The 27,555-nt window shown below is 38.6% G+C and overlaps 1 protein-coding gene across 4 annotated transcripts in view; it reads right to left on the bottom strand.

The window, feature by feature from the left end:
- Positions 1–27,555, bottom strand: part of DPP10 (dipeptidyl peptidase like 10) — an 805,225-nt gene that overhangs the window by 615,725 nt on the left and 161,945 nt on the right. For all 4 annotated transcript variants that reach the window (XM_086367433.1, XM_086367444.1, XM_086367459.1 and 1 more), the window contains exon 2: positions 9,172–9,286. In XM_086367433.1, coding sequence (XP_086223559.1) covers positions 9,172–9,286 — 115 coding nt within the window. The remainder of the gene's footprint in view (positions 1–9,171; positions 9,287–27,555) is intronic.

The following is a 27,555-nucleotide window of genomic DNA, read 5'->3' on the forward strand; positions in this document are numbered from 1 at the left end:
TTATATGATGGAAATGGACAGTCCTTATTAAATTACTGTGTTAGATCAAGCAGAGTTCTCATATCTTACACCTTATACTCTGATAGACCTGTGAGGATCAACCCCAGGTGCACACCTGGAGAAGGAACTAAAGGGAGAAAAAATTGCCTAAAAGTGAGAGCTAGAGCTAATGATGAAGACACAATTTCAGTACCTTATATGTTTCCTTTAGTCAACCATGAGAGTAAATTAACCTGATGACCCTGTTTTGACACTGACTTATTACAGACATTAATCAAAGGGCAACAGGCCAGTGCCGCTGAAGAACTGGTGTAATACACACAGTCCATAGTGGTTATTTTAATATGGCAACAAGACTGAAGAGCTTGGTGAATATTCTCTACCAAATACATTCTAATTCATAAAATACATTTCTCTATTTTTCAAAACAGGTCAAAATGGGTAATTATTTCCTGTGTGAAACATTTCCTAACCATGTTCACTGTCATTCTGCATATTAAATATAAATATGAGACTGTAGAGTAAATGTATAGCTACCTAAAACTGGTTTCCAGGACTTTAAGCATGAATGTGCACCCATATATTTTAGAGAATAATTATTGATCTTGTGTGCTTGCTAAGTCGCTTCAGTCATGTCTAACTCTCTGCAACCCTATGGACCATAGTCCTCCAGGTCTCTCTGTACATGGGATTCTCTAGGAGCTCTGGAGAGGGTTGTCTAACCCCTCCAGGGGATCTTCCTAACCTAGGGATCAAACCCACATCTCTTAAGTCTCCTGCACTGAAGGAAAGTTCTTTATCGCTAGCACCACCTGAGAAGCTAAATTATTGATCTTATTGTTACCTATTCTGAAAATAAATGTGGGTATTCTTTTTTTATTAGTGACTTCAGTGCAAATAAAAAGATATGTGGGCTTAATCAACATATCCAAGTAATTATACCCTTTAATCAGAAAAAAAAATGAAAAGTTTTGGTTTCAGAAATAGTTACTTATTAAAGAAACACTTAAATGGTTAACCCACTCTTCAAAAATAATTAGGATTTCTTTTCACAAGACAGGGAAGTTGCTGACAATCTTGGAAATTAAGACACCTGTGTCGAATTACTTCTGTAATAAAATTTGCAATCAAACCAAAATTACAATGAACATGTGCTTCTCTGGTTATAGGCTTGCATGTCTTAGCATTAACCTGCAAAATGTGATCCTATTTTGAAATCACAGTTTCTAAATCATTTCTTAGACAAGGTAATTCCTTGTATGCTTTCTCCTCCATCTACCCCTCAAAACAATTAAATATATTTCCAATGTAGGAAGGGTCAGTGAGAGAGTTTACCAGATTTAGTATGTTACTAAGTAAGGCACTATTATTACTATTGTTTTATTAGATCATAAATACTAGGACTGTAATGAGCTTCAAGAAATCACTTCAAAATTTGGCAAAACAAAGATGCCCCTTTTGTCAACAAAACACTTGATATCACAGGGTCACTGAGTCCAATCTGGCTCTCCTCACTACATGACAGGTCAATTAACCAAGGGATGAGGTGTTGAGGAAAGGATTAAGACTTTATTTGGAAGGCTGGCCGACTGAGAGGAAGGCAGACTTGTTACTCCAAAAAAAAAAAAAAAAAACCCATCTTATCGAGTTCTGGATACCAGGTTCTTTTATAGAACAGGGTGGGGTGGGGGGTGAATGTGAGCAAGCAAAGTCAAAAGACCATTAATCTTGCAAATATCTCTTGGAATGGTAACCTCAGGGAGAAGTGAAGTGAAGTAGCTCAGTCATGTCCGACTCTTTGGGACCCTGTGGACTGTAGCCTACCAGGCTCTTCCCTCCATGGGATTCTCCAGGCAAGAATACTGGAGTGGGTTGCCATTTCCTTCTCCAGGGCATCTTCCCAACCCAGGGATCGAACCCTGGTCTCCCGCACTGCAGGCAGACGCTTTAACCTCTGAGCCACCAGGGAAGCCTACCTTCCTGTGGACAACCACATGTGGACAGGATCCTGAACAAAGGCACTTTAGTTTACCATTCAGGCAGAGAGGCAGGGTTCGCTGATGCATGATATTATGTATAAACATTATCCTTTTTGTGAACAAAAGTAATGTAAAACAAAGGTTAAAGCAAAAGAAGCAGATTAAATATGGATTTATTTTTTTCAGATTTTGTTCTTCCCAGTAACAAAAGAAGGTAAGTGACTTGCCCAAGGTCATAGAGCTATAAAAGGCAAACGGATTTCTGACCTCCACCCTTGCTGGATGGATTGTTCTAGAGTCAGTCCTTTATTCTAAAAAGTCAGGTGTCCTGATGAATAATTTCACCATCAGAAGCTTCCCCTCCTGAGTGGATTCCTCTTCCTGGTTGAAAGTTGCCATCTGTCTGACGGACTAATAGAAAGCTGAGCCTTCAGGACATATTTGTGAACAAAGTGAAGATTAGAGGGGAGTGTAGCACATTATTCCCTCAGTCACAGGTTTTCCCTTGCTGGTCTGTTGTAGCAAGGCTGAGGTTAAAAAGAGGAAGGTTCTGTGTAATCAGAGCACTAGTCTGGTCACAGATAAACACAAGCATACATGCATGAAATCAAAGGTCCACACTAATGGTCTCAATGAACATGCTAGCCCTCAGAACCAGAGGTTAAAAACAAACAAACAAACAAACTCAGTTTTATTTGGTTTTTGCTTGTTTGTTTCCTGTCTAATGAGGGAGGCAAGACTAGATAACTTATGGGAGTACTTCCAGGCTTAGGACTCAGGCCACAAACTAATAAATCTTCTGACCTTATATTTCACCCTGCTGTTTGGTGTGAGCCCACCACGATGGTCATGTAGTCAGGATAGTATTTGCTTACTCACAACTCAAGCAAAATTCCTAACCACCATGATTTCATTTATCTGCTTCATCAGTTTGCATAATCTTCCAATTCTGGTGACACTGAATTTATAGAGTATAGAACACAGGTTGTTTCTGTAATAACACTTTTTCCACTCTAGTATACTGACTTCTGTTTTTCATTTCATAACATCCCTGCCAAAAATAACAGTGCAATGCAAACATATTCGAACATGTGGTAAACAAATTTGTGTGTGTGTGTGTGTGTGTGTTAGCACAGTCGTGTCTGACTCTTTGCAACCCCATGGACTATAGCCCACCAGGCTCCTCTGTTCATGGAGTTCTCCAGGCAAGAATACTGGAGTGGGCTGCCATTTCCTTCTCCAGGGAAAACAAACTTAGTACATTATTAATGTAAAAAACAATTGCCACTTCCACTTGTATAATTAATCTCATATGAAATTAAAACTTCACTTCTTTGAGTTGGGGATGTGTGGTTGTTGTGCTCCTGTGTTGTTGTGGAAAAAGGAGATTGGAAGATATAAAGATACAAAGCAGGAGACAGACCAACTACTATAGTACCTAGAAAGTTGTAAGAACTCCATTATCATCTATTGATGTATGAATAAATGAATGAACAGAATACTGAGAGACTGACTCCAGATTAAATATTTAGCATTTTTCCACATGCCAAAACTTAACATTGAAATCAGAGAAGATCTATACTCCTAAAAGACTTTATATTTTTTCTTAGCAGTCTCCCTCGTGTAACGGTGTTTTGCATTGTGTCTGGTGGTCAATAAGTACTTAACAATAAAAATAATAAAACAAATGGTAGCAGTAGTTCTACACACTATACCAAACACCTCAATTTTATTAGCTCATTTATCCCTGAGAGGTAACACTGAGACAGGCTAAGACCTGGAACCCGATACCCTTTACTGCAGTGCTTACACATGGACCAACATCTTCTCAAGTAAAAAAATGCAAAAAAAAAAAAAAAAAAAAACTATAAGGGACCAAAAATAACTGTGTGCATGCCCAGTGTGGACAAACCATTGACAACAAAATACAAAAAGATCAAAAGATCCCAACTGCCACTTCTGAAGAACCAAGAGCAAGAGGAGGGTACTGTGCATATCCCCTGCACACAGCACCACCAAAGGGGTGGGCAAAACACCTAAGTCATCCCTCTGAGCCAAGCCCTGGACCTGAGACTGTCACCCCATATAAAGAACCAGCATGTCCCGCTTGGGGAGCAAGTGAGCAAGAAAGGGAACCTGTTGCTTGTTTTTTGCTCCTCTCTGCTACAGCAGGGGCCCCAGGAAAGCCTTGCCTGAATTTTTTGTCTGGCTTCTTATTAATTTCTATTGATTAATGAAGTCAAGAACCTTGGTTAGTAACAACAATGTAAAGCTGCCATTATGAGTTGCATCCATAACACAGATGAGTGAAGTTAAAGACAAGGTTTAGATCAGATCAGTTCAGATCAGTCGCTCAGTGTCTGACTCTTTGCGACCCCATGAATCTCAGCACTCCAGGCCTCCCTGTCCATCACCAACTCCTGGAGTTCACTCAGACTCATGTCCATCGAGTCGGTGATGCCATCCAGCCATCTCATCCTCTGTCATCCCCTTCTCCTCCTGCCCCCAATCCCTCCCAGCATCAGAGTCTTTTCCAATGAGTCAACTCTTCGCATGAGGTGGCCAAAGTACTGGAGTTTCAGCTTTAGCATCATACCTTCCAAAGAAATTGAAGGGCTGATCTTCAGAATGGACTGGTTGGATCTCCTTGCAGTTCAAGGGACTCTCAAGAGTCTTCTCCAACACCACAGTTCAAAAGCATCAATTCTTTGGCACTCAGCCTTCTTCACAGTCCAACTCTCACATCCATACATGACCACAGGATGACCACAGGAAAAACCATAGCCTTGACTAGATGAACCTTTGTTGGCAATGTAATGTCTCTGCTTTGGAATATGCTATCTAGGTTGGTCATAACTTTCCTTCCAAGGAGTAAGCATCTTTTAATTTCATGGCTGCAGTCACCATCTGTAGTGATTTTGGAGCCCCCACAAAATAAAGTCTGACACTGTTTCCACTGTTTCCCCATCTATTTCCCATGAAGTGATGGGACCGGATGCCATGATCTTAGTTTTCTGAATGTTGAGCTTTAAGCCAACTTTTTCACTCTCTACTTTCACTTTCATCTAGAGGCTTTTTAGTTCCTCTTCACTTTCTGCCATAAGGGTGGTGTCATCTGCATTTCTGAGGTTATTGATATTTCTTCCTGCAATCTTGATTCCAGCTTGTGCTTCTTCCAGTCCAGCGTTTCTCATGATGTACTCTGCATATAAGTTAAATAAACAGAGTAACAATATACAGCCTTGACGTACTCCTTTTCCTATTTGGAACCAGTCTGTTGTTCCATGTCCAGTTCTAACTGCTGCTTCCTGACCTGCATATAGGTTTCTCAAGAGGCAGGTCAGGTGGTCTGGTATTCCCATCTCTTTCAGAATTTTCCACAGTTTATTGTGATCCACACAGTCAAAGGCTTTGGCATAGTCAATAAAGCAGAAATAGATGTTTTTCTGGAACTCTCTTGCTTTTTCCATGATCCAGCGGATGTTGGCAATTTGATCTCTGGTTCCTCTGCCTTTTCTAAAAACAGCTTGCACATCAGGAAGTTCACGGTTCACATATTGCTTAAGCCTGACTTGGAGAATTTTGAGCATTACTTTACTAGCGTGTGAGATGAGTGAACTGTGCGGTAGTTTGAGCATTCTTTGGCATTTCTTTGCCTTTCCAGGCTGGGAGATGGTAAACAATCGTATGCATAGCTGTAGGAGTCCGGGTAAACTTGTCAGGCGAGTTAGAGAGCTATCTGAGGGGTTTGGATTTAAACACTCCTAATGCCCAGGAACTTATTAACTGGAGCTGTAAGTTAATTCTTTATCAGAGAGAGCGAGATGGTAGTGGGGGACAGCCCCAACTAAAGTCAAAGTTGAGAGCACAAAGCAGTAAAGTAGGCAGACTCTGGTTTTTGGGGGTAGATGCTCGAGAATTTCCAGGGGGACTCCTGAGGCTCGATCCCGCCTTTGTGTATGTCAAGCCTCCTTCTTCATGACCTTTGCCACAGATGGAGGTCCTCACTCTGGCTCCCGGCAAAAACTGACCTTTTCCAGTCCTGTGGCCACTGCTGAGTTTTCCAAATTTGCTGGCATATTGAATGCAGCACTTTTACAGCATCATCTTTCAGGATTTGGAATAGCTCTACTGGAATTCCACCACCTCCACTAGCTTTGTTCATAGTGATGCTTTCCAAGGCCCACTTGAATTCACATTCCAGGATGTCTGGCTCTAGGTCAGTGATCACACCATCGTAATTATCTGGGTTGTGAAGCTCTTTTTTGTACAGTTCTTCTGTGTATTCTTGCCATGTCTTCTTAATATCTTCTGCTACTGTTAGGTCCATACCATTTCTGTCCTATATCGAGCCCATCTTTGCATGAAATGTTCCTTTGGTATCTCTGATTTCCTTGAAGAGATCCCTAGTCTTTCCCATTCTGTTGTTTTCTTCTATTTCATTGCATTGATTGCTGAAGAAGGCTTTCTTATCTCTTCTTGCTAGTCTTTGGAACTCTGCATTCAGATGCTTATATCTTTCCTTTTCTCCTTTGCTTTTCGCTTCTCTTCTTTTCACAGCTATTTGTAAGGCCTCCCCAGACAGCCATTTTCCTTTTTTGCATTTCTTTTCCATGGGGATGGCCTTGATCCCTGTCTCCTGTACAATGTCACGAACCTCATTCCATAGTTCATCAGGCACTGTATCTATCAGATCTAGTCCCTTAAATTTATTTCTCACTTTCACTGTATAATCATAAGGGATTTGATTTAGGTCATACCTGAATGGTCTAGTGGTTTTCCCTACTTTCTTCAATTTAAGTCTGAATTTGGCAATAAGGAGTTTATGGTCTGAGTCACAGTCAGCTCCTGGTCTTGTTTTTGCTGACTATATAGAGCTTCTCCATCTTTGGCTGCAAAGAATATAATCAATCTGATTTCGGTGTTGACCATCTGGTGATGTCCATGTATAGAGTCTTCTCTTGTGTTGTTGGAAGTGGGTGTTTATTATGACCAGGGCATTTTCTTGGCAGAACTCTATTAGTCTTTGCCTTGCTTCATTCCATATTCCAAGGCCAAAGTTGCCTGTTACTCCAGGTGTTTCTTGACTTCCTACTTTTGCATTCCAGTCCCCTATAATAAAAAGGACATCTTTTTGGGTGTTAGTTCTAAGAGGTCTTGTAGGTCTTCATAGAACCATTCAACTTCAGCTTCTTCAGCGTTACTGGTTGGGGCATAGACTTGGATTACTGTGATATTGAATGGTTTGCCTTGGAAATGAACAGAGATCATTCTGTCGTTCTTGAGATTGCATCCAAGTACTGCATTTCGGACTCTTTTGTTGACCATCATGGCTACTCCATTTCTTCTGAGGGATTCCTGCCCACAGTAGTAGATATAATGTTTAACTATTAGCCAATTTCACAAAACTAGTTCTGTTAGATCCAGAATTCAAACCAAAGTGTATCTTATGTAAACTCTTGCTTTAATAAATGAATAAGTGCATGACAAAATAAATGCAACCATCCTGTATTTTTATTACTGGGGCAAGTTGGGAAGGGTTTTGCAGAGTGAGTAACCAACCCTATAGGTCTTTGTTATACCAATATCCCAAAGACACCAAAGTATCACTGTGGCCTCAAAGAGTCAACAACTAGGAAAAGGATACTAGACTCAGACAGAAAAAAATTAAGGAGAAACACAGAGGCATTTTATGAAACTAATTTCTTCCATTTGGTTAACAGTCACCAATAGAAGCAGTTAAGGCATGTCATTCAGTTTTTAATAATTATGTCAAAATTTCTATGTTTAAGTGAAACACTGCACCAAACATAAGCTCATTTTCCTTTAACAAAGATCCTTGGCAACTGGCAACAACTCATAGCCATCACACCATTCATTACACTGTCTTGCAGATGCACAAATGAGGCTGTAAGAGAAAATTCCTAAGGAGAATGATAGATAAACCAGTTCTTATCAGGAATGTTTTTTCTATCTTTGTTTAAAATTCTCTTTCCCTCCTCTTTCCTCTTTCCTGATTCCCTCAAATTCTTTCTCCAGCTCTTCATATGTTAAATAAAAACTATGAACTAAATTTTTGGAAATCTATATATTTGGAACAATGGATACTGCAATTTGTATAATTAGCCACAATAATTAGTTGACTAAATGAACCTGTGAAAGAGGTCATTTTGTTAATCAAATATTGTACATGAGGAGATAAATTCAACATTTTTAAAGGGTTTGTAAATAACAAAACTGGGACAGGAAGTGATGTTATAAATACATAGTCTTTAACAACAGGCTGTAACTGCATAATTTGGACTAGCTTTATCTATTTTTGGACTAGTTATAGGTATAAGAAATGATTATTTTTTATAATGCTGAGCCTTATACAGTGACCAGTCTTTGAGCAAGCTAGTTGGATGGGTTGTAGCACCATGACAAAATTTTTTGTTCCTGGAAGGCAGTTTGTGAGTTTAAAATGTGAGCAGCCTTTCTCTGCCTTCTATAATAGCACCTACCAAAGAGCAGTAAAATTCCAAGTACTGAAATAAATACCAGTGAAGAATTAAACATACTGATAATTTACATAATAGAATTCAACCATTTAATATAAAGAACAAAATTTAAAGAGTAATGCAAGAGCAGCTTGGAGAGTATCTTTAGACAGAAACTAGGAATGTAAAAACAACAGAGAAAGAAGAGAGGAAGAAATTTGAGGTATCATACTCAGAGGCTTAGCTCATTTTCTTTTGATCTAAATCTCTTTGTCCATCACATCCTCCCTTCCCACCATCAATACAGTTGAGCTATCTCCTACATATGGAAACTTCCAGACTCTACTCCCTCATCTCCATTTGCAATAAAAGTCAAATATGCTCCACATTTATTAAAGTAACAATCATAATAAGTCTCTCAGTAGCAATAGAGACCAAAGATCTCCTTAGCATTCCATATATATATATATATATATATATATATATACACACACACACACATATATTTTATATTCCAATGTCCCCAAAATATCTTGCATGATATTTAAACCACAGAATGACTGTGCCATTTGCAAAATGTCTGGTTATGCATTTTTTTATTCCAACCAATGTTAATGTGTCCTAAGATACCAAATAAGATTATCCTCTTTAGATATTTCAATGTGAAATTATCATCCACAATACCACCATAAGAGAGTAAAAAAACAGATTACCTGGGGTTAAGAGGATGACTGACATAGTGATGAGTGAGCATACAACTAAAATCACCAGCAGGGCAATAGCAATTCCCTTCCAGTTTCTCTGTGGAGGGCTGTTACTTCCCAGTTCCTACAGAGAGAGAAAAAAAAGAAGTTTCATAATTATACATGTTCCAAGAAAAATGTATTCATAAAGGAATGATTCAGTGCATGGAAGAATCACAGTTTGAAAACTGATTAGAATCCTTTTCCTCTTCAGTGGCTCATTTAATTATTCAAAGGTGCATGTATTATAAATGGCTATCTTATGAGGGGCAATCTTACTTCTCCAAGAGATAAACCAGCAGAGCTTTATGCCTGCTGTCCAAAATGTGGATGGCATTAAAATACATTGACTATAAACACTAGAATGATTGCCAAAATACTCTGCAAAATAATATGGAAATAAAGTGTGCCCATTTACATTTTTCTTGCTACAATGGACCCTACAATGAGGATTTAAATATTAATATTCCTGAAGCACTATAGACTACTTTTTTAACTGGTAAAGGGGTAAAAAAAGATTAGTGATGGGAAAATAATTCAAAATCCCCCCTCAATGCAGACCGGTGCACATTAGTCAATATAAAAAGTCCTCTTTTACCACTACTCATAAAAATCAAGAGGATGTAGTAACTAAATTAAACAATTGCTTCCATAGCAATAGATAACAACATCTTCTCCCTGGGCAGCACGCATAATATTGGCAAGAAGGTATGACTGACAGAGAAGGAGAAACTTGAGCATCTTTTACTATATGCATAGTAAAACTTTACAATTTTCAGATCTGTGTTCCATTCTGTTGACTAGAAATATATGAGCATCATTCACCAAAGTAAAGCATAGACCACCCTGATTTGAAATACATGCCAGATTTTCTTTACAATAAAGTTTATAAAACACTAAGTTTCTTGTTTCTTTCTCCCTACCCCAATTCCCAATTTATTTTACTCCATTCCCAATAAAACCTTCTTTATTGAAAAATAGTCAAATGATTTGGGGACAAATGAAACAAAACATAAAGGTTTCCAGTTCACAGTGTATACACAAATCATCCAAGAAGCCCCAGTCTTTCTTTAAAAAAGATAAGTAAAATATGATATAAACATTTGATAAACTATAAATGGGTTATTGTGACTCACAGTTTAAAGCACTGAAGCCAATTTTCACATAGTGACAGTGGCACTCAATTCTGCCATAAACTCTTTGGACTTAAAAACTAGGTCCTAAATAAATGCTAGAATAAACCATGCATAGAGGGTGTTTTCTTAATGTTTATCCCTTCTCAGATCAGTACATTTAGGTTTGTCTTTCATTCTGATGAACCAAATCCAGCAGAAGTCAATCTCACTCCTTTTTCTAAAATGGTTCACGCCACACCTCTTGTTCATGCTTATTAATGCTTACTGTTCAATACCTCTACCCCTCCTGCATTTTGGTTAGAATTTCCATTTATAAACTTATTCCATATAAGTTGAGACAGCAGATTATCAAATCATTAGCATTAAAGTAACAACATTAAGCAGAGAAGGCAATGGCACCCCACTCCAGCACTCTTGCCTGGAAAATCCCATGGGCAGAGGAGCCTGGTGGGCTGCAGTCCATGGGGTCACTAAGAGATGGACACGACTGAGCGACTTCACTTTCACTTTTCACTTTCATGCATTGGAGAAGGAAATGACAACCCACTCCAGTGTTCTTGCCTGGAGAATCCCAGGGACGGGGGAGCCTGGCGGGAGGCCATCTATGGGGTTGCACAGAGTCAGACACAACTAAAGCGACATAGCAGCAGCAGCAGCAGCAGCAGCAGCAACATCAAGACAAACAATACAGTTTCCCAGGTTGCTCAGTGGTAAAGAATCTGCTTGCCAATGGAGGACACACGGGTTTGATCCCTGGTCCGAGAAGGTCCCACATACCACGGAGCAACTAAATTGGTGTGGCACCACTACTGAGTCTGTGCTCTAGAGCCCATGCTCCACAACAAGAGAAGGCACAGCAATGAGAAGCCTGTGCATTACAACTAGAGAGCAGTCCCCGCTCACCACAACTAGAGAGAAACCTGTGCAGCAGCAAAGAAAGACCCAGAACAACCAAAAATAAATTTAAAAAAAGACAAGTAATAGTTGTCCCAGACCAGAAACACTTTTCTGGAATGCAATGTGACTGAAGGTTGATAGGTCAATTTCTTTGTTAGAATCTGTGCGATGTGATGAACAGTTATTTTCCATATGAAGGTTCTACTTAAGACTACTCACAGGGCTTCCCAGGTGGCTTAGTTGTTAAGAATCCATCTGACAGTGCAGGAGAGACAGGTTCAATCTACCCCAGTATTCTTCCCTGGACAGAGAAGCCTGATGGGCTACACAGTCCATGAGGTTACAAGGAGTCAGTCACAACCGAGCTCACATGCACAAGTCAGGTAAGACTACTCTGAAGTAAGAGTGACAGATCAGAGATGCAATGCTCTATGTATTAATAGAACCCTGTGTGTGTATGCATGCTAAGTCACTTCAGACCCTGACTCTTTGCAACTCTATGGACTGTAGCCCACCAGGCTCTCTGTCCATGGGATCTCCAGGCAAGAATACTGGAGTGGGTTGTCATACTCTTCTCCATGGGATCTACTCAACTCAGGGATCAAGCCCACATCTCTTACTTCTCCTGCATTGGCAAGTAAGTTCTTTCCACTAGCACCACCTGGGAAGCCTTGAAAAGAAGGCTAAGATGGGCAAAAAGTTGTGAAATACTCATCTCAAGAACTAAGACAATGAAAAAAGGGGCAACAAACAATAAGAAGTGAGTATCTTGGCCAACAATCACAAGCACTGCCACATTTATTAACTCAAGGGGATGTGTAGGAAAAGGGAAAAAGAGTAACTGTAAGCAATTATAACCGACTGTTCAGTCCAATAAAGGAATCTTGAGAAGGAAATGGCAACCCATTCCAGTACTCTTGCCTGGAAAATCCTGTGGACAGAGGAGCCCCGTAGGCTACAGCCCATGGGGTTGCAAAGAGTCAGACACGACTGAGCGACTTCACTTTCACTTTCAAAAGAATCAAGAGGAAATTACAATTTTATATCTACTGATTCTGATTTTGATTCACTAACTGAAACTGAAGGCAAATAACCAGAAAAATGACTTCAGAGTGAGTTTTTTGGTTTTTGAACATGATATGACTATAATGTCTACCAAACACTGTCTAACAGAAATAATAGATATCTTATGTGTTTGGGTACTGTACTAGACACTTTATAATCACAATCTCATAAAATCCTCACAATAAATAAGTAAAGGTACTATTATTTTGACAAATTTGCACATCAAAAAATGAGATTTAGAGAGATCAATAACAATTACATTCACTCTTAATGAGTAGAATATCTCAAGTTCCAACCCATAAAAGTCTAAGTTCAGAAACCCTGCTCACCCAATAATATGCTGTTCTAGAAGTAAATATTTCTTGAAGCAGTCCATAAACCAATAAATCAAGGAATAATTTGAGCCTCTACATATTTGAAAATTTCACAGTTTTATAAACACTTTTCTGAATTCTGTAATGCTTTCAAATAAATTCATATTTTCCCTAATGGCATAGTAAAAAAATATATACCATTTTAAAAATTGTAAAACATACTTGAGTAAAAAATATTTATCTGGTGTTCATAAAGAGATACACATAAGAATGTCAGGCTCCTCTAAAAATGACCCATCACTACCTAAGGCATCTTCAAGTCCCTGCTTAGGAAAGCAGACTTAATGAACTCTTACTCTCATTCCCTCTTTTCATCCATCTTAAATTCATTACCATTATAATATTTCTCAATCTTGGTTTCTTTTACATCACTTTATTCCACAAAGCCTTTGAATGTTTTTATGTTATCTAAAAAATTAAGTGCAAATGTGACAGTCTAGAATAATAATTGTCTAAAGCCAAGATGATGCTGTGCAGGTGCTGCACTCAATATGCCAGCAGATTTGGAAAACTCAGCAGTGGCCACAGGACTGGAAAAGGTCAGTTTTCATCCTAATCCCAAAGAAAAGCAATGCCAAAGAATGCTCAAACTACCACACAATTGCACTCATCTAATACACTAGTAAACTAATGCTCAAAATTCTCCAAGCCAGGCTTCAGCAGTGCATGAACCATGGACTTCCAGATGTTCCAGCTGGTTTTAGAAAAGGCAGAGGAACGAGAGATCAAATTGCCAACATCCGCTTGATCATCAAAAAAGCAAGAGAGTTCCAGAAAAACATCTATTTCTGCTTTATTGACTATGCCAAAGCCTTTGACTGCATGGATCACAATAAACTGTGGACAATTCTGAAAGAGATGGGAATACCAGACCACCTGCCTCTTGAGAAACCTATATGCAGGTCAGGAAGCAACAGTTAGAACTGGACATGGAACAACAGACTGGTTCCAAATAGGAAAAGGAGTACATCAAGGCTGTGTATTGTCACCCTGCTTATTTAACTTATATGTAGAGTACATCATGACAAATGCTGGGCTGGAAGAAGCACAAGCTGGAATCTAGATTGCTGGGAGAAATATCAATAACCTCAGAAACGCAGATGACACCACCCTTATGGCAGAAAGTGAAAAAGAACTAAAGAGCCTCTTGATGAAAGTGAAAGAGGAGAGTGAAAAAGTTGGCTTAAAGCTCAACATCAGAAAACTAAGATCATGGCATCTGGTCCCATCATTTCATGGCAAACAGATGGGGAAATAACGGAAACAGTGACAGACTTTATTTTTGGGGGGCTCCAAAATCACTACAGATGGTGACTACAGCCATGAAACTAAAAGATGCTAGCTCCTTGGAAGAAAAGTTATGACCAATCTAGACAGCATATTGAAAAGCAGAGACATTACTTTGCCAACAAAGGTCCATCTCGTCAAAGCTATGGTTTTCCCAGTAGTTATGTATGGATATGTTAGTTGGACTATAAAGAAAGCTGAGCACCTAAGAATTGGTGCTTTTGAACTGTAGAGTTGGAGAAGACTCTTGAGAGTCCCTTGGGCTGCAAGGAGATCCAACCAGTCCATCCTGAAGGAAATCAGTCCTGAATATTCATTGGAAGGACTGATGCTGAAGCTAAAACTCCAATACATTAGCCACCTAACGCGAAGAGCTGACTCATTTGAAAAGACCCTGATGCTGGGAAACATTGAAGGCTGGAGGAGAAGGGGACAACAGAGGATGAGATGGTTGGATGGCATTACCGATGTGATGGACATGAGTTTGAGTAAACTCCGGGAGCTGGTGATGGACAGGGAGGCCTGGCTTGCTGCAGTCCATGGGATCACTGAGAGTTGGACATGACTGAGCAACTGTACTGATTGATATATAATTTCTTTGTGCAAAACAAGGTAAAAAAAGCTAAACCAGCAAAGCCAACTTTCTAAAAATTAAGAAAAAGGAATATAAATGTATGGGTATGCTCAATTGCCAAGTCACTTTTGACCCTTTACTACCCCAGGGACTATAGCCTGCCAGGCTCCTCTGCCCATTGGTTTTCCAGGCAAGAATACTGGAGTAGATTGCTATTTCCTTCTCCAGGTGATTTTTCTGACCAAGGGATCAAACGTGCATCTTCTGCATTAGCATGCAGATTCTTTACCACTCATCCACCTGGAAAGTCCCAAAAGAATATAAATGTATATAATAAATATGTCACTGACTCAGTGGACATGAGTTTGAGTAGGCTCCAGGAGTTGGTGGTAATATTAGTAATGAAAATTAGTAATGAAAATATAACTGTAGAAATTATTTTTCATACTTAATTTGTAATTTAATGCTGATAATACCTACCGCTTCTTAAAATTGCCCATTATGCTTGCAGACATTCACAAGTTTCTAATTTATCATCCATCTCCAATTAAAAGACTATGTCAAGTGAAGTGCACAGTTTTGGTAAATGAACACAAGTTATATATTTTTTAAAAATGATATATTTTACAGCTTCATGTTACCAGTGTACATGAGGCAGTGTTGAGTTAGTGCGACTCATAGTGTGACCTACAGACCACAGCATCAACACCTGGAAATATTAGAAATACAAGGCAAGAGTCTTTATTGCTATTTGCTTTATTATTTTAAAAACATTCTCATTTGGTTTTATTTGTTCACCATTAATTTGTTTATAAAAGAAGTAGCAATTATCCCAATTGTAATTTGGCATTCATCACTCCCTGATAATTATGTTTGTTTGTGACACACTTCTACATGGATCACCATTAAATTAGAAACAAAACAAACATGACAGCTATCAGCAATGTGTTTTTCAGTAATATTTTCACAATATGATTTATAGGTTTGGCAGATCTCCTAAGATTCTGAACCTGTTTAGACTTCAAAACCACAAGTAGAACTGTAAAACATCAATTAAAAAAGCAAACAAACAAATCTGCTATCAGCAAGATGGCAGACTAGGATGTTCCAGGCCTTCATGGAAACACCAAGTAAATAACAATGGACTGATTAAAATAGCATTATAGGAACTCTAAACCAGCTAAGGATCTGTAGCAACCAAGCAAATATCCAACCATGAAAAAGCCATACTTAAAAAGGCGGGATATGTCATGGCATGTCTGAATGCCCTATTTCCCTCGCTGGCATAGTACGGTACGCTCAGGAGGAAGGGACTCAATTCCCAGTTCCTTTCTTCAGATGGAAGAAATGGGCAGGAATTGTTTGCATGCTCCGGCCTATCTGTGTGCTACCTGAGAGACTGGTTTCTGTCTTGCCTGAAAGAAGTAGCAGCAATAGCTTAGATCTCATGTCGAAGGCATGGAAGGCCACAGAGGCTTCCATGGTGAATGAAAACTGCAGGAGGTCTGTAGACAAACAGAATTTGAGGAAAATAGATTATCTGCTTAGAAATAAACTATAATACTCAACACCTTAAGATAAAGCTAGGGTGAAACCATTAGAGAAATCAAGACATTTTAAAAGAACCATATATACTGGGAAATGGTGGGAAGTGGGGAAGGAAGAATGTAGGGTGGGGGGCATGGACACACAGGTCTAGGGAAGACAAATGCAAAAAAAACCTAAAAATATGTTGAAGTTTCCTGCTTAACTGATTAGAGAACATCTTCCTCTGCAAAAATCCAGTCTCTAATGACTGGAAGAAGTGGCTATTTATTCAAATGCCCAGTTTTAAACAAAAGACCACAGTCTTACAGAAAAAGAAAAAGGAAAACATGGTCCAGTCAGAGAACAAAATATATCTCTAGAAATTAACTGTAAAATAACAGGTTCTGGACTTACTACAGAGAGACTTTAAAACAGCTATTAGAAATATGCTCTATGAGCAATAGCAATGGTTTTCTCAGCAGAAAATTTGCAGGCCAGAAACAGTGGGATAATATATTTAAAGGACTAAAAGAAAAAACTATCAACCACAAAAAATCTATGTCCAGCAAAAACATTCTTTGAAAATGAGGGTAAAATTAAGACATTGCCAGATAAATAAAAGGTGAAAGATTTCAATGCCTCTAGACATGCCCCACAACAAAGGCTAAAGGGAGTCATTCAAGCTGAAACAAAAGAACAATAATTTGAAGTCAGATGAAAACGCAAAGCAACCCATAAGGGTAAATAAGAAGACAAACAAAAAAATAGTATTTTTGTAATTTGGGCTGCCAATTCCACACTTTATCTTAAATTTTATAGAATTTGAAGACATCCCTGGAGACTCATGGTAAACAATTCAGCTCAGTTCACTTCAGTCACTCAGTCGTGTCCGACTCTTTGCGACCCCATGAATCGCAGCACGCCAGGCTTCCCTGTCCATCACCAACTCAAGGAGTCCACCCAAACACATATCCATTGAGTTGGTGATGCCATACAACCATCTCATACTCTGTCGTCTCCTACTCCTCTTGCCCTCAATCTTTCCCAGTATCAGGGTCTTTTCCAATGAGTCAGCTCTTTGTATCAGGTGGACAAAGTATTGGAGTTTCAGCTCCAACATCAGTCCTTCGAATGAAGAGCCAGGACTGATTTCCTTTAGGATGGACTGGTTGGATCTCCTTGCAGTCTGAGGGACTCTCAAGAGTCTTCTCCAGCACCACAGTTCAAAAGCATCTATTCTTCAGTGCTCAGCTTTCTTTATAGCCTAACTCCCACATCTAAACTTGACCACTGGAAAAACCATAGCCTTGACTAGACAGATCTTTGTTGGCAAAGTAATGTCTCTGCTTTTTAATATGCTGTCTAGGTTGGTCATAACTTTCCCTCCAAGGAGTAAGCATCTTAATTTCATGGCTGCAGTCACCATTCACAGTGATTTTGGAGCCCCGAATAATAAAGTCTGACACTGTTTCCCCATCTATTTGCCATGAAGTGATGGGACTGGATGCCATGATCTTAGTTTTCTGATGTTGAGCTTTAAGCCAACTTTTTCACTCTCCTTTTTCACTTTAATCAGGAGGCTCTTTAGTTCTTCTTCACTTTCTGCCATAAGGGTGGTGTCATCTGCATATCTGAGGTTATTGATATTTCTCCCAGCAATCTAGATTCCAGCTTGTGCTTCTTCCAGCCCAGCGTTTCTCATGATGTACTCTGCATATAAGTTAAATAAGTAGGGTGACAATATACAGCCTTGATGTACTCCTTTTCCTATTTGGAACCAGTCTGTTGTTCCATGTCCAGTTCTAACTGTTGCTTCCTGACCTGCACACAGATTTCTCAAGAGGCAGGTCAGGTGGTCTGATATTTCCATCTCTTTCAGAATTTTCCACAGTTTATTGTGATCCACACAGTCAAAGGCTTTGGCATAGTCAATAAAGCAGAAATAGATGTTTTTATGGAACTCTCATGCCTTTTTGATGATCCAGCAGATGTTGGCAATTTGATCTCAGGTTCCTCTGCCTTTTCTAAAACCAGCTTGAATATCTAGAATTTTATGATTCATGTATTGCTGAAGCCTGGCTTGGAGAATTTTGAGCATTACTTTACTAGAGTGTAAGATGACTGCAATTGTGCAGTAGTTTGAGCATTCTTTGGCATTGCCTTTCTTTGGGATTGGAATGAAAACTGACCTTTTCCAGTCCTGTGGCCACTGCTGAGTTTTCCAAATTTGCTGGCATACTGAGTGCAGCACTTTCACAGCATCATCTTTCAGGATTTGAAATAGTTCAACTGGAATTTCATCACCTCCACTAGCTTTGTTCATAGTGATGCTTCCTAAGGCCCACTTGACTTCACATCCATGATGTCTGGCTCTAGGAGAGGGATCACATCATTGTGATTATGTGGGTCGTGAAGATCTTTTTTGTAGAGTTCTGTGTATTCCTGCCACCTCTTCTTAATATCGTCTGCTTCTGTTAGGTCCTTACCATTTCTGTACTTTATTGAGCCCATCTTTGCATAAAATGTTTCCTTGGTATCTCTAATTTTCTTGAAGAGTTCTCTAGTCTTTCCCACTCTATTGTTTTCCTCTATTTGTTTGCATTGATCGCTGAGGAAGGCTTTCTTATCTCTCCTTGCTATTCTTTGGAACTCTGCACTCAAATGGGTATATCTTTCCTTTTCTCCTTTGCTTTTTGTTTCCCTTCTTTTTCACAGCTATTTGTAAGGCCTCCTCAGACAGCCATTTTGCTTTTTTGCATTTCTTTTTCTTGGGGATGGTCTTAATCCCTGTCTCCTGTATAATGTCATGAACCTCATTCCATAGTTCATCAGGCACACTATCAGATCTAGTCCCTTAAATCTCTTTCTCATTTCCACTGTATAGTCATAAGAGATTTGATTTAGGTCATACCTAAATGGTCTAGTGGTTTTCTTCACTTTCTTCAATTTCAGTCTGAATTTGGCAATAAGGAGTTCATGATCTGAGCCACAGTCAGCTCCCAGTCTTGTTTTTGCTCACTGTATAGAGCTTCTCCATCTTTGTCTACAAAGAATATAATCAATCTGATTTTGGCTTCAACTATCTGGTGATGTCCATGTATAGGATCTTCTCTTTTGTTGTTGGAAGAGGGTGTTTGCTATGACCAGTCTGTTCTCTTGGCAGAACTCTATTAGCCTTTGCCCTGCTTCATTCTGTACTCCAAGGCCAAATTTGCCTGTTATTCCAGGTGTTTCTTGACTTCCTACTTTTGCATTCCAGGCCCCTATAATGAAAAGGATATCTTTTGGGGGTGTTAGTTCTAAAAGGTCTTGTAGGTCTTCATAAAAGTGTTCAACTTCAGCTTCTTCAGCGTTACTAGTCAGGACATAGACTTGGATTACCATGATACCGAATGGTTTGCCTTGGAAATGAACAGAGATCATTCTGTCGTTTTTGAGATTGCATCCAAGTACTGCATTTTGGACTCTTTTGTTGACCATCATGGCTACTCCATTTCTTCTAAGGGATTCCTGTTCACAATAGTAGATATAATGGTCATCTGAGTTAAATTCACCCATTCCAGTCCATCTTCATTCACTGATTCCTAGAATGTCGACGTTCACTCTTGTCATCTGTTTGACCACTTCCAATTTGCCTTGATTCATGGACCCAACATTCCAGGTTCCTATGCAATATTGCTTTTTACAGCACTTAACCTTGCTTCTATCACCAGTCCCATACACAACTGGGTGTTGCTTTTGCTTTGGCTCCATCCCTTCATTCTTTCTGGAGTTATTTTTCCACTGATCTCCAGTAGTATACTGGGCACCTACCGACCTGGGGAGTTCATCTTTCAGGGTCCTATCTTTTTGCCTTTTCATACTGTTCATGGGGTTCTCAAGGCAAGGATACTGAAGGGGTTTGCCATTCCCTTCTCCAGTGGACCACATTCTGTCAGACCTCTCCACCATGACCCATCCGTCTTGGATGGCTCCACAGCACAGGCAGCTAAGACAGTGCACAAACGCAGCTGTGAGGAGCTACCCCACATCCAGGAGGTCAGGGGCAGCAGCTGGGAGGAGCTATTCCACATGCGAGGTCAGTGGTGGTGACCAGGAGGAGCTACCCCACCCCCGATGTCAGGGCATATGGCAGGGAGGAGCTACCTCATGTCCAAGGTAAGCAGCAGAGGCTGCACTTTGCTGGAGCAGCTGTGAAGAGATAACCCACATCCAAGGTAAGCGAAAACCAAGTAAGATGGTAGGCACTGAGAGAGGGCATCAGAGGGCAGACAGACTGAAACCACAATCACATGGAAAACAATCTGCCTGCAATGCAGGAGACCCAGCTTCAATCCCTGGGTTGGGAAGATTCCCTGGAGAAGGAAATGGCAATCCACTCCAGTATTCTTGCCTGGAGAATCCCCATGGACAGAGGAACCTGGCAGGCTATAGTGCATGGGTTCGCAGAGTTAGACATGACTGAGCCACTAACACACACACACATAGAATTTGAAAAACAAAAGATAAAGATTGTCTGTGTTAATTGACACACAATATAAATATGTAATTGTTATCATTTATGTAAAATAGGAAAGAGGGAACTGTAAGAGTCATTTTGATATCTGTCTGTATGTGGGCAGTCATTGTTTAATGGGTATGGAGTTTCAGTTAAGAAGACAAGAAAGTTCTAAAGATATATGTTAATGTAGGCTGCACAATGGTATGAATGCACTTCATACCAGTTAGAGTGGTACCACTCTTATTACCAAAGAGAGTAGCACACTTAAAAATTATAGTGGTAAGTTTCATGTTATGCATATTTTGCCACAGATTTAGAAATGTACATGATAGCAGCAGATATATTAAGTGACTTTAGAAAGTTTTAGTGTCCAAAGAAAGAAAACCACATAACTTTGCTGTAGGGCATCTAAGATCACTTGAAGGATGTAGGAATCACTGAATCGCTCTTAAGCAAGATTCAATATGGAAAAAAATGTTCATCTTCCTAGATTAAACTAAAAATTTAAAGCAGTCCCCAAAAAACAAAACTCTAAAAGAACTCTTCCCTTGATCTGATAAAATTACTGTGAATTAGTCTGGAAAAATAATCATTTGAAGATAGAATGCTTTAAAAAAAAAAAGAAAGAAAGAAAAATAATGATGCATGCTGGATATTACATGTAATATAAACCTGTACTAACTTCCCTAAAATGGGGAAGGAAATAATCACCCAAGTCCAAGAAACCCAGAGAGTCCCAAACAGGATAAACCCAAGGAGAAACACCTCAAGACACATATTAATCAAATTAACAAAGATCAAACACAAAGAACAAATATTAAAAGCAGCAAGGGAAAAACAACAAATTACACACAAGGGAATTCCCATAAGGATAACAGCTGATCTTTCAATAGAAATTCTTCAAGCCAGGAGGGAATGGCAAGACATACTTAAAATGATGAAAGAAAATAACCTACAGCCCAGATTATTGTACCCAGCAAGGATCTCATTCAAGTATGAAGGAGAAATCAAAAGCTTTTCAGACAAGCAAAAGCTGAGAGAATTTTGCACCACCAAACCAGCTCTCCAACAAATACTAAAGGATATTCTCTAGACAGGAAACACAAAAATGGTGTATAAACTCGAATCCAAAACAATAAAGTAAATGGCAACGGGATCATACTTATTAGTAATTACCTTAAACGTAAATGGGTTGAATGCCCCAACCAAAAGACAAAGACTGGCTGAATGGATACAAAAACAAGACCCCTATACAAGAGACCCACCTCAAAACAGGGGACACATACAGACTGAAAGTGAAGGGCTGGAAAAAGATTTTCCATGCAAATTGGGACCAAAAGAAAGCAGGAGTCACAATACTCGTATCAGATAAATTAGACTTTAAAACAAAGGCTGTGAAAAGAGACAAAGAAGGTCACTACATAATGATCAAAGGATCAATCCAAGTAGAAGATATAACAATTATAAATATATATCCACCCAACATGGGAGCACCGCAGTATGTAAGACAAATCCTAACAAGTATGAAAGGAGAAATTAACAATAACACAATAATAGTGGGAGACTTTAATACCCCACTCACACTTATGGATAGATCAACTAAACAGAAAATTAACAAGGAAAAAAAAAAAAACATGTATCTATAAAGCTCACTAAAGCAAAGCATAGTAAAATGAGGTATGGCAATAAAAAAAAAAAAAATCACCACTGAAATCCCATATTGAGCAGGTGATATGCAGGGCAATTTCACATACTTTGTCTTATTTAATCCTAATGGTAGCCCTGTGATAGACATAAAAAAAAAAAAAAAAATGAAAATAAGAGAGGAGAAACTCTATGGGTACCATTTCCCGAACTTGTACTTTCAGCTTGAGGACCCAGTGTGGGAGGAATAGGGCATGGAATTGTTGCAAAGAACCCTTAAATCCTTAGACATGTTGTGCATTTTCTGAGAATGGAAATAAGCATGGTTTTCCACTTCTAGACATACTATTGGATTTATTGTTGATGCAACCAATAAAGTGTGAGCTCATCTAAAAAAAAAAAATCCCTTATTAGATATATGATTTATAATATTTGTGCCTAAAATATGTAGATACCATCCGTGGTCAATCCTAAAATAGTCTGCTTTTCTTAGCTTCATAATGTCAACAATTTAGGATAAGCAATACATTAGGTTCTAATATAAAGCTAGTCACAAAATGTTTCTGTGGTTACGGTCAAACAATAACCATAGTTGTGGTTTGAGCAAACTGAAGTAATCTTTTTTGGACAATAATGATTCGCTGAATGGATGAATGAAATGAATGAAGCAAGACAATCAAAGATCATTCAACTTAAATTATTTAACGATATGTAAGGAATTAGGTTTCCAAGACATAGTGACTTATATTACTCATACTACATTCATGCTGAGCAAATATAACCTGGATTCATGTTGCTATTCTAAAACTAATTCTCTTTATTAGAAAACATAAGTAAAACTAAGACTGTTCTATTCAAAAATTGAGATTCACCTTGGAAACTATCTAATATCATGGTTAATTATATTGGTAGATAAACACACACATCTATACAAAAAAAAAGAAAAGAAAAAATAAACCTGTACTAATAAAAAATGTGATATTATAACAATAGAAACACTAATTAAAATTATATTTCAAAAAAAATCCATGGACACACATATCAACAAATTATTTAGATTTTGACCCCAATTTCTCATTATACCTTCTTTCTGTAAGAAGGCCAAATGGGCCTTCACATGACACTTAGATGAGATGACTTCATGGTCTTTATGGTGCCAAATCAGACAGTCAATTTTTCCATTATTTTACATAAATTCTCAGCAGCAACCTAAACCATTAACCAACACATCCTCCCAGGAAAGTCTTTCCTGTGATACCACACTCTCCTAATTTTTTATTCTCCATCATGAGCTACTTCTCCATTTTATTTACTAGTTTTTTCTTAGACTTAACTCTAAACTGTGGAGCTCCCCCAGGCTTGGCTCAGGCCCAATTTTTCCTCTGTATGAACACAATTTCTAGTGATAGCATTTAATGGCATTTTACACCATTCAAAGATTTTTAATTAATTTTATACATTAAATATTTAAAATGAATGTATGGACAAGCTATTAAAAAATTGATCTCTAAGAAAACAGGTAGCTAAAGGCATCACTGTATTTTTCAAGCAGCCTAGCTTTGCCCTCTATATGTATAACATCTTTTCATGTATCATTGTTACTTCCCTCATAGCTCAGTTGGTAAAGAATCCACCTGCAATGCAGGAGATTCTGGTTCAATTTCTGGGTCAGGAAGATCCACTATAGAAGGGATAGGCTACACACTCCAGTATTCTTGTCTTGTGGGATAGGCTACCCACCCCAGTATTCTTCCCTTGTGGCTCAGCTGGTATAGAATCTGCCTACAATGCAGGAGACCTGGGTTTGATCCCTGGGTTGGGAAGATCCCCTGGAGAAGAGAAAGGCTACCCACTCCAGTATTCTAGCCTGGAGAATTCCATGGACTGTTTAGTCCATGGAGTCACAAAGAGTTGGACACAACTGAGTGACTTTCACTTTCACATGTATCACTATCACTTGTCACTTGAAGGACTTACTGCTTCCCAGATTTATGCCATTCACATATGCAGTTTTACACAATTTTTTTCTACTTTTCCCATGAGAATTCCAAGTTAGGTAAAATACTTATTTTGGTCAAAGGGTTTACATCTCTCCAAATTGAGTTTCTTATTAGGTTATTTACATTTACCTAGTTAGAAAGTTCCTTAGTCCTAAGTGCAGTCCATGAACCAGCAGAGTCTAAAGTTGACCTTTAGATGCTGCTGAACATCATCTGAAAGCATGCTTGAAATAAAAAGTATTTAGCCTCATTCTGGACCTGCTGAATCTCCATGGAAGGCCCAGTCCAACAATGTCTTTTAAAATCTGTCCTAGTGATTCTGCTGTTTGCTAAAGTTAGATGAACATCCCTGAGGTCAGTGCTACTCGAAGAATGGTAGTGTCACTTCTGAGATAGTACAAATGCAAATTATTCGGCTCCATCACAGACTTATTGAGTTTCTGGGTCCTGAATAATCTTTGTTTTAACAAGCTTTCAGAAGATTCTTGTGCACACTAAAGGCTGAGAATCTCAACTATAGAGATTATGTCCTAGTAATACAGTTCTGAAACTATTAAAATGATGCACCTCAACCTCAGTGAAATTTGGTGAATACATTATTGGTTAGCAGCTTTGGCATCAGTATATCTTGATTTTATATTCAAATTCTATAATTATAAGCTCTATTAACATATATGATTGACCTAATATTTCATAATTATGAATCCAACAGATAGTGCCTAAGACACAATGGTCACTTTTATTATCTTCTTCCTACCAAATCTTGCTTCAATCTCAATTGAGTTCCACCTCATCTGCAAGTGAAAACACTACATACTCATCTTTGCATCCCCTACAACTGGTATGGCACATAGTAAGTGTTCACAAACTATTTGGACTGCCCGACTGGGGTCAGCTTTACGCTTTAAGAGTAAAGAATAAGGTCTTTAATCTCCAGGGAGTCATCCCAGCCATTTGAGAACTAGGAGATGAACTAGCTATCTCTCTCTGTAATCTAAAGAGAAAAGGCACCCCAGGAGAGTAGTTGTTGGCTCATCTCAGGAAATGTATGCTTATTGTTTAAAGACCACTAAAAGAATCTCAGTGATCTACAAACTGGGATCAACAGTCCTAAAGTTCTGGGATTCATTAGTCAGCATGAGTAGCCAACAAGGCAGACAATCATCTTTGAGTGTGGTTTCAGCTGAGAAGGCTGCAGACATCATCTTTCATTAAGTTTTCCCAAAGTTCCAATATTTTAGCAAACTATCCTCTTGCCTATGAGGATGGCAGTGAAGCTAGTCATTTCTCATTGTATCTGTGATGCCCAGCACAATTTTTGAAACATGGTGGACCTACCCACATTCACTGATGTTATGAATGTAATAGACTAAGAAACTACTTGGGGGATGTGGGACAATACTTTTTCTTTATCTTGCAGTTACTTTCAGAATTTCAAATCTTAATTTTCAGTACTATTATATCAACAGATATAAAACTACTTTTATATCAAAGTGTGATATAAAACTAACTTAACAACAGATTATCCATGTTTAAAGTGGAGTATTTGTCATAGAGAGAGAGAAAAGAGTAAAATCTAGCAACCTGGTCTACCCACTTTACCTGCTTGACTCAAGCTTAGCTTAGCTTAGCTTTCATTTTCTTAGACATCAGTCAGAAATAGCAGCCTATGTCCAAATAATGCCACTGGACACTGTCTAATGCAGCCAGTACTTCCCAAAAATCATCTCCATTTTTCTGTCTCCTAGATAAAACAGCTTTGCTTTGTTCACACATACAACAGAAGTGACATTACCAATTTGCATATGATATCTGTGAGCCTTGAAAGAAATCATGCAAGTGAAAACTATTCATAAACTGTTTAGGCTGTATTAAATTTTGTAACCATCTCTAATTTAAATTTTAAAATTGTATGCAATTGTTCATGAGTATTAACTGTCATTGAATCAGGAAAAGCAGTTCCTTTGAAACAGAGAGTTTTATAAAACTTTTGCAAAGTCTTAATGAGCATATACATTTTTGAAGTTTCAGTCTATTGCAAGGACAGATGTCAGCTTATATTGGATGATGGATGGAAGGAGAAAGAAAGGAAGGGAGGGAGGGAGGATTGTAAGGAATTCAGATGAGTTTATTACCTTCAAATAAGTGACAATCCGCCAACCTAGTTGGGGAGATCAACAGATTATTAAACAATAGAAGAAAATAACACAAAATATTCTTAAAAAATTAATACTGTAGTGTAAGAAGTTGAACGTGATAGGAATCCAGAGAGAAGACCGCCCCCCCAGTGGTGTTAAATATTAGGTATACTAAAGACCAAATCTATTTTGACCCTTTCCTAGCTAAAGAAGACTTGGATCAGGAAGAGCTTATAGGTGAAAGACAGAAAAAGTTCACCTCAGGCTGAGGGAGAAACTATTCATTGTTAACTCTTCAGTTGAACAAGGTATATTTAATAGGCTTCTTTTTCTAGTGGTTAGTTAAAGGTTGCCATTGTCCAAGAGTCAAATAAGATTCCAAACAAAGGTTAAGAAAATAGCACCACTGGCAAAGCCAGACTGCTTGAAAAGAACAAGTGATGCTATAGCTACAAGCCAAGTTCAAAGCCAGCATTATTAATTTGCTCTTTATAACACAGCTGACCTTTAGCTGCTGCTGAGCATCTGGGGACAAATCTGGCAATTCACCAGATTTCCTTATTTAAACTAACTGGACTTCTATATCACTAGCACCAAATTACCAGCCAAAAATCTTCCCAGGAAGTCTGTGTGCATTGGGCGGGATCTGGAAATCGCTGGCCTCCTCAGGAACAAGTGTCACTTCTCAGTTAGGCACACAAAGGGGAGAGTCAGTGGCGAGGAACAATTCTCTTTCAGTAAAAAAACCTTTGGGGTCCTCACATGTGTGTGCTCTGTCACTCAGATGTGTCCTATTCTTTGAGACCCCATGAACTGTAGCTTGCCAGATTCCTCTGTCCAGAGGATTTTCCAGGCAAGAATACTGGAGTGAGTTGCCATTTTATTCTCCAAGGGATGTTTCCAGCTCAGGGATCGAAATTACATCTCTTGTGTCTCCTGCATTGGCAGATGAATTCTTTACTACTGCAGGGTTCTCAGCAGTAGAAAATAATTGAATAGTTGAAATAGAAACAGACACATTTGACACTGCTCATAGCTTGATTTTTTCACATATTTACTTATTATCTATTATTTTTAACCCTGAAAAAGTATAATGAACTTTGAAAATTAAGCATTTTATTGTTAAAATTTTCAATTCTGCCCTTCAAATGGCAAGAATGGAGGTATAACCACTTTTTTTTTTCCCAAACTGAAACACAGAATTTGTGTAG

Source organism: Bos grunniens, chromosome 2, assembly GCF_055505025.1.
Source record: "Bos grunniens cultivar Pamir isolate PY7600 chromosome 2, Bosgru_T2T1.0, whole genome shotgun sequence".
In the NCBI taxonomy this organism is placed as follows: Eukaryota; Metazoa; Chordata; class Mammalia; order Artiodactyla; family Bovidae; genus Bos; species Bos grunniens.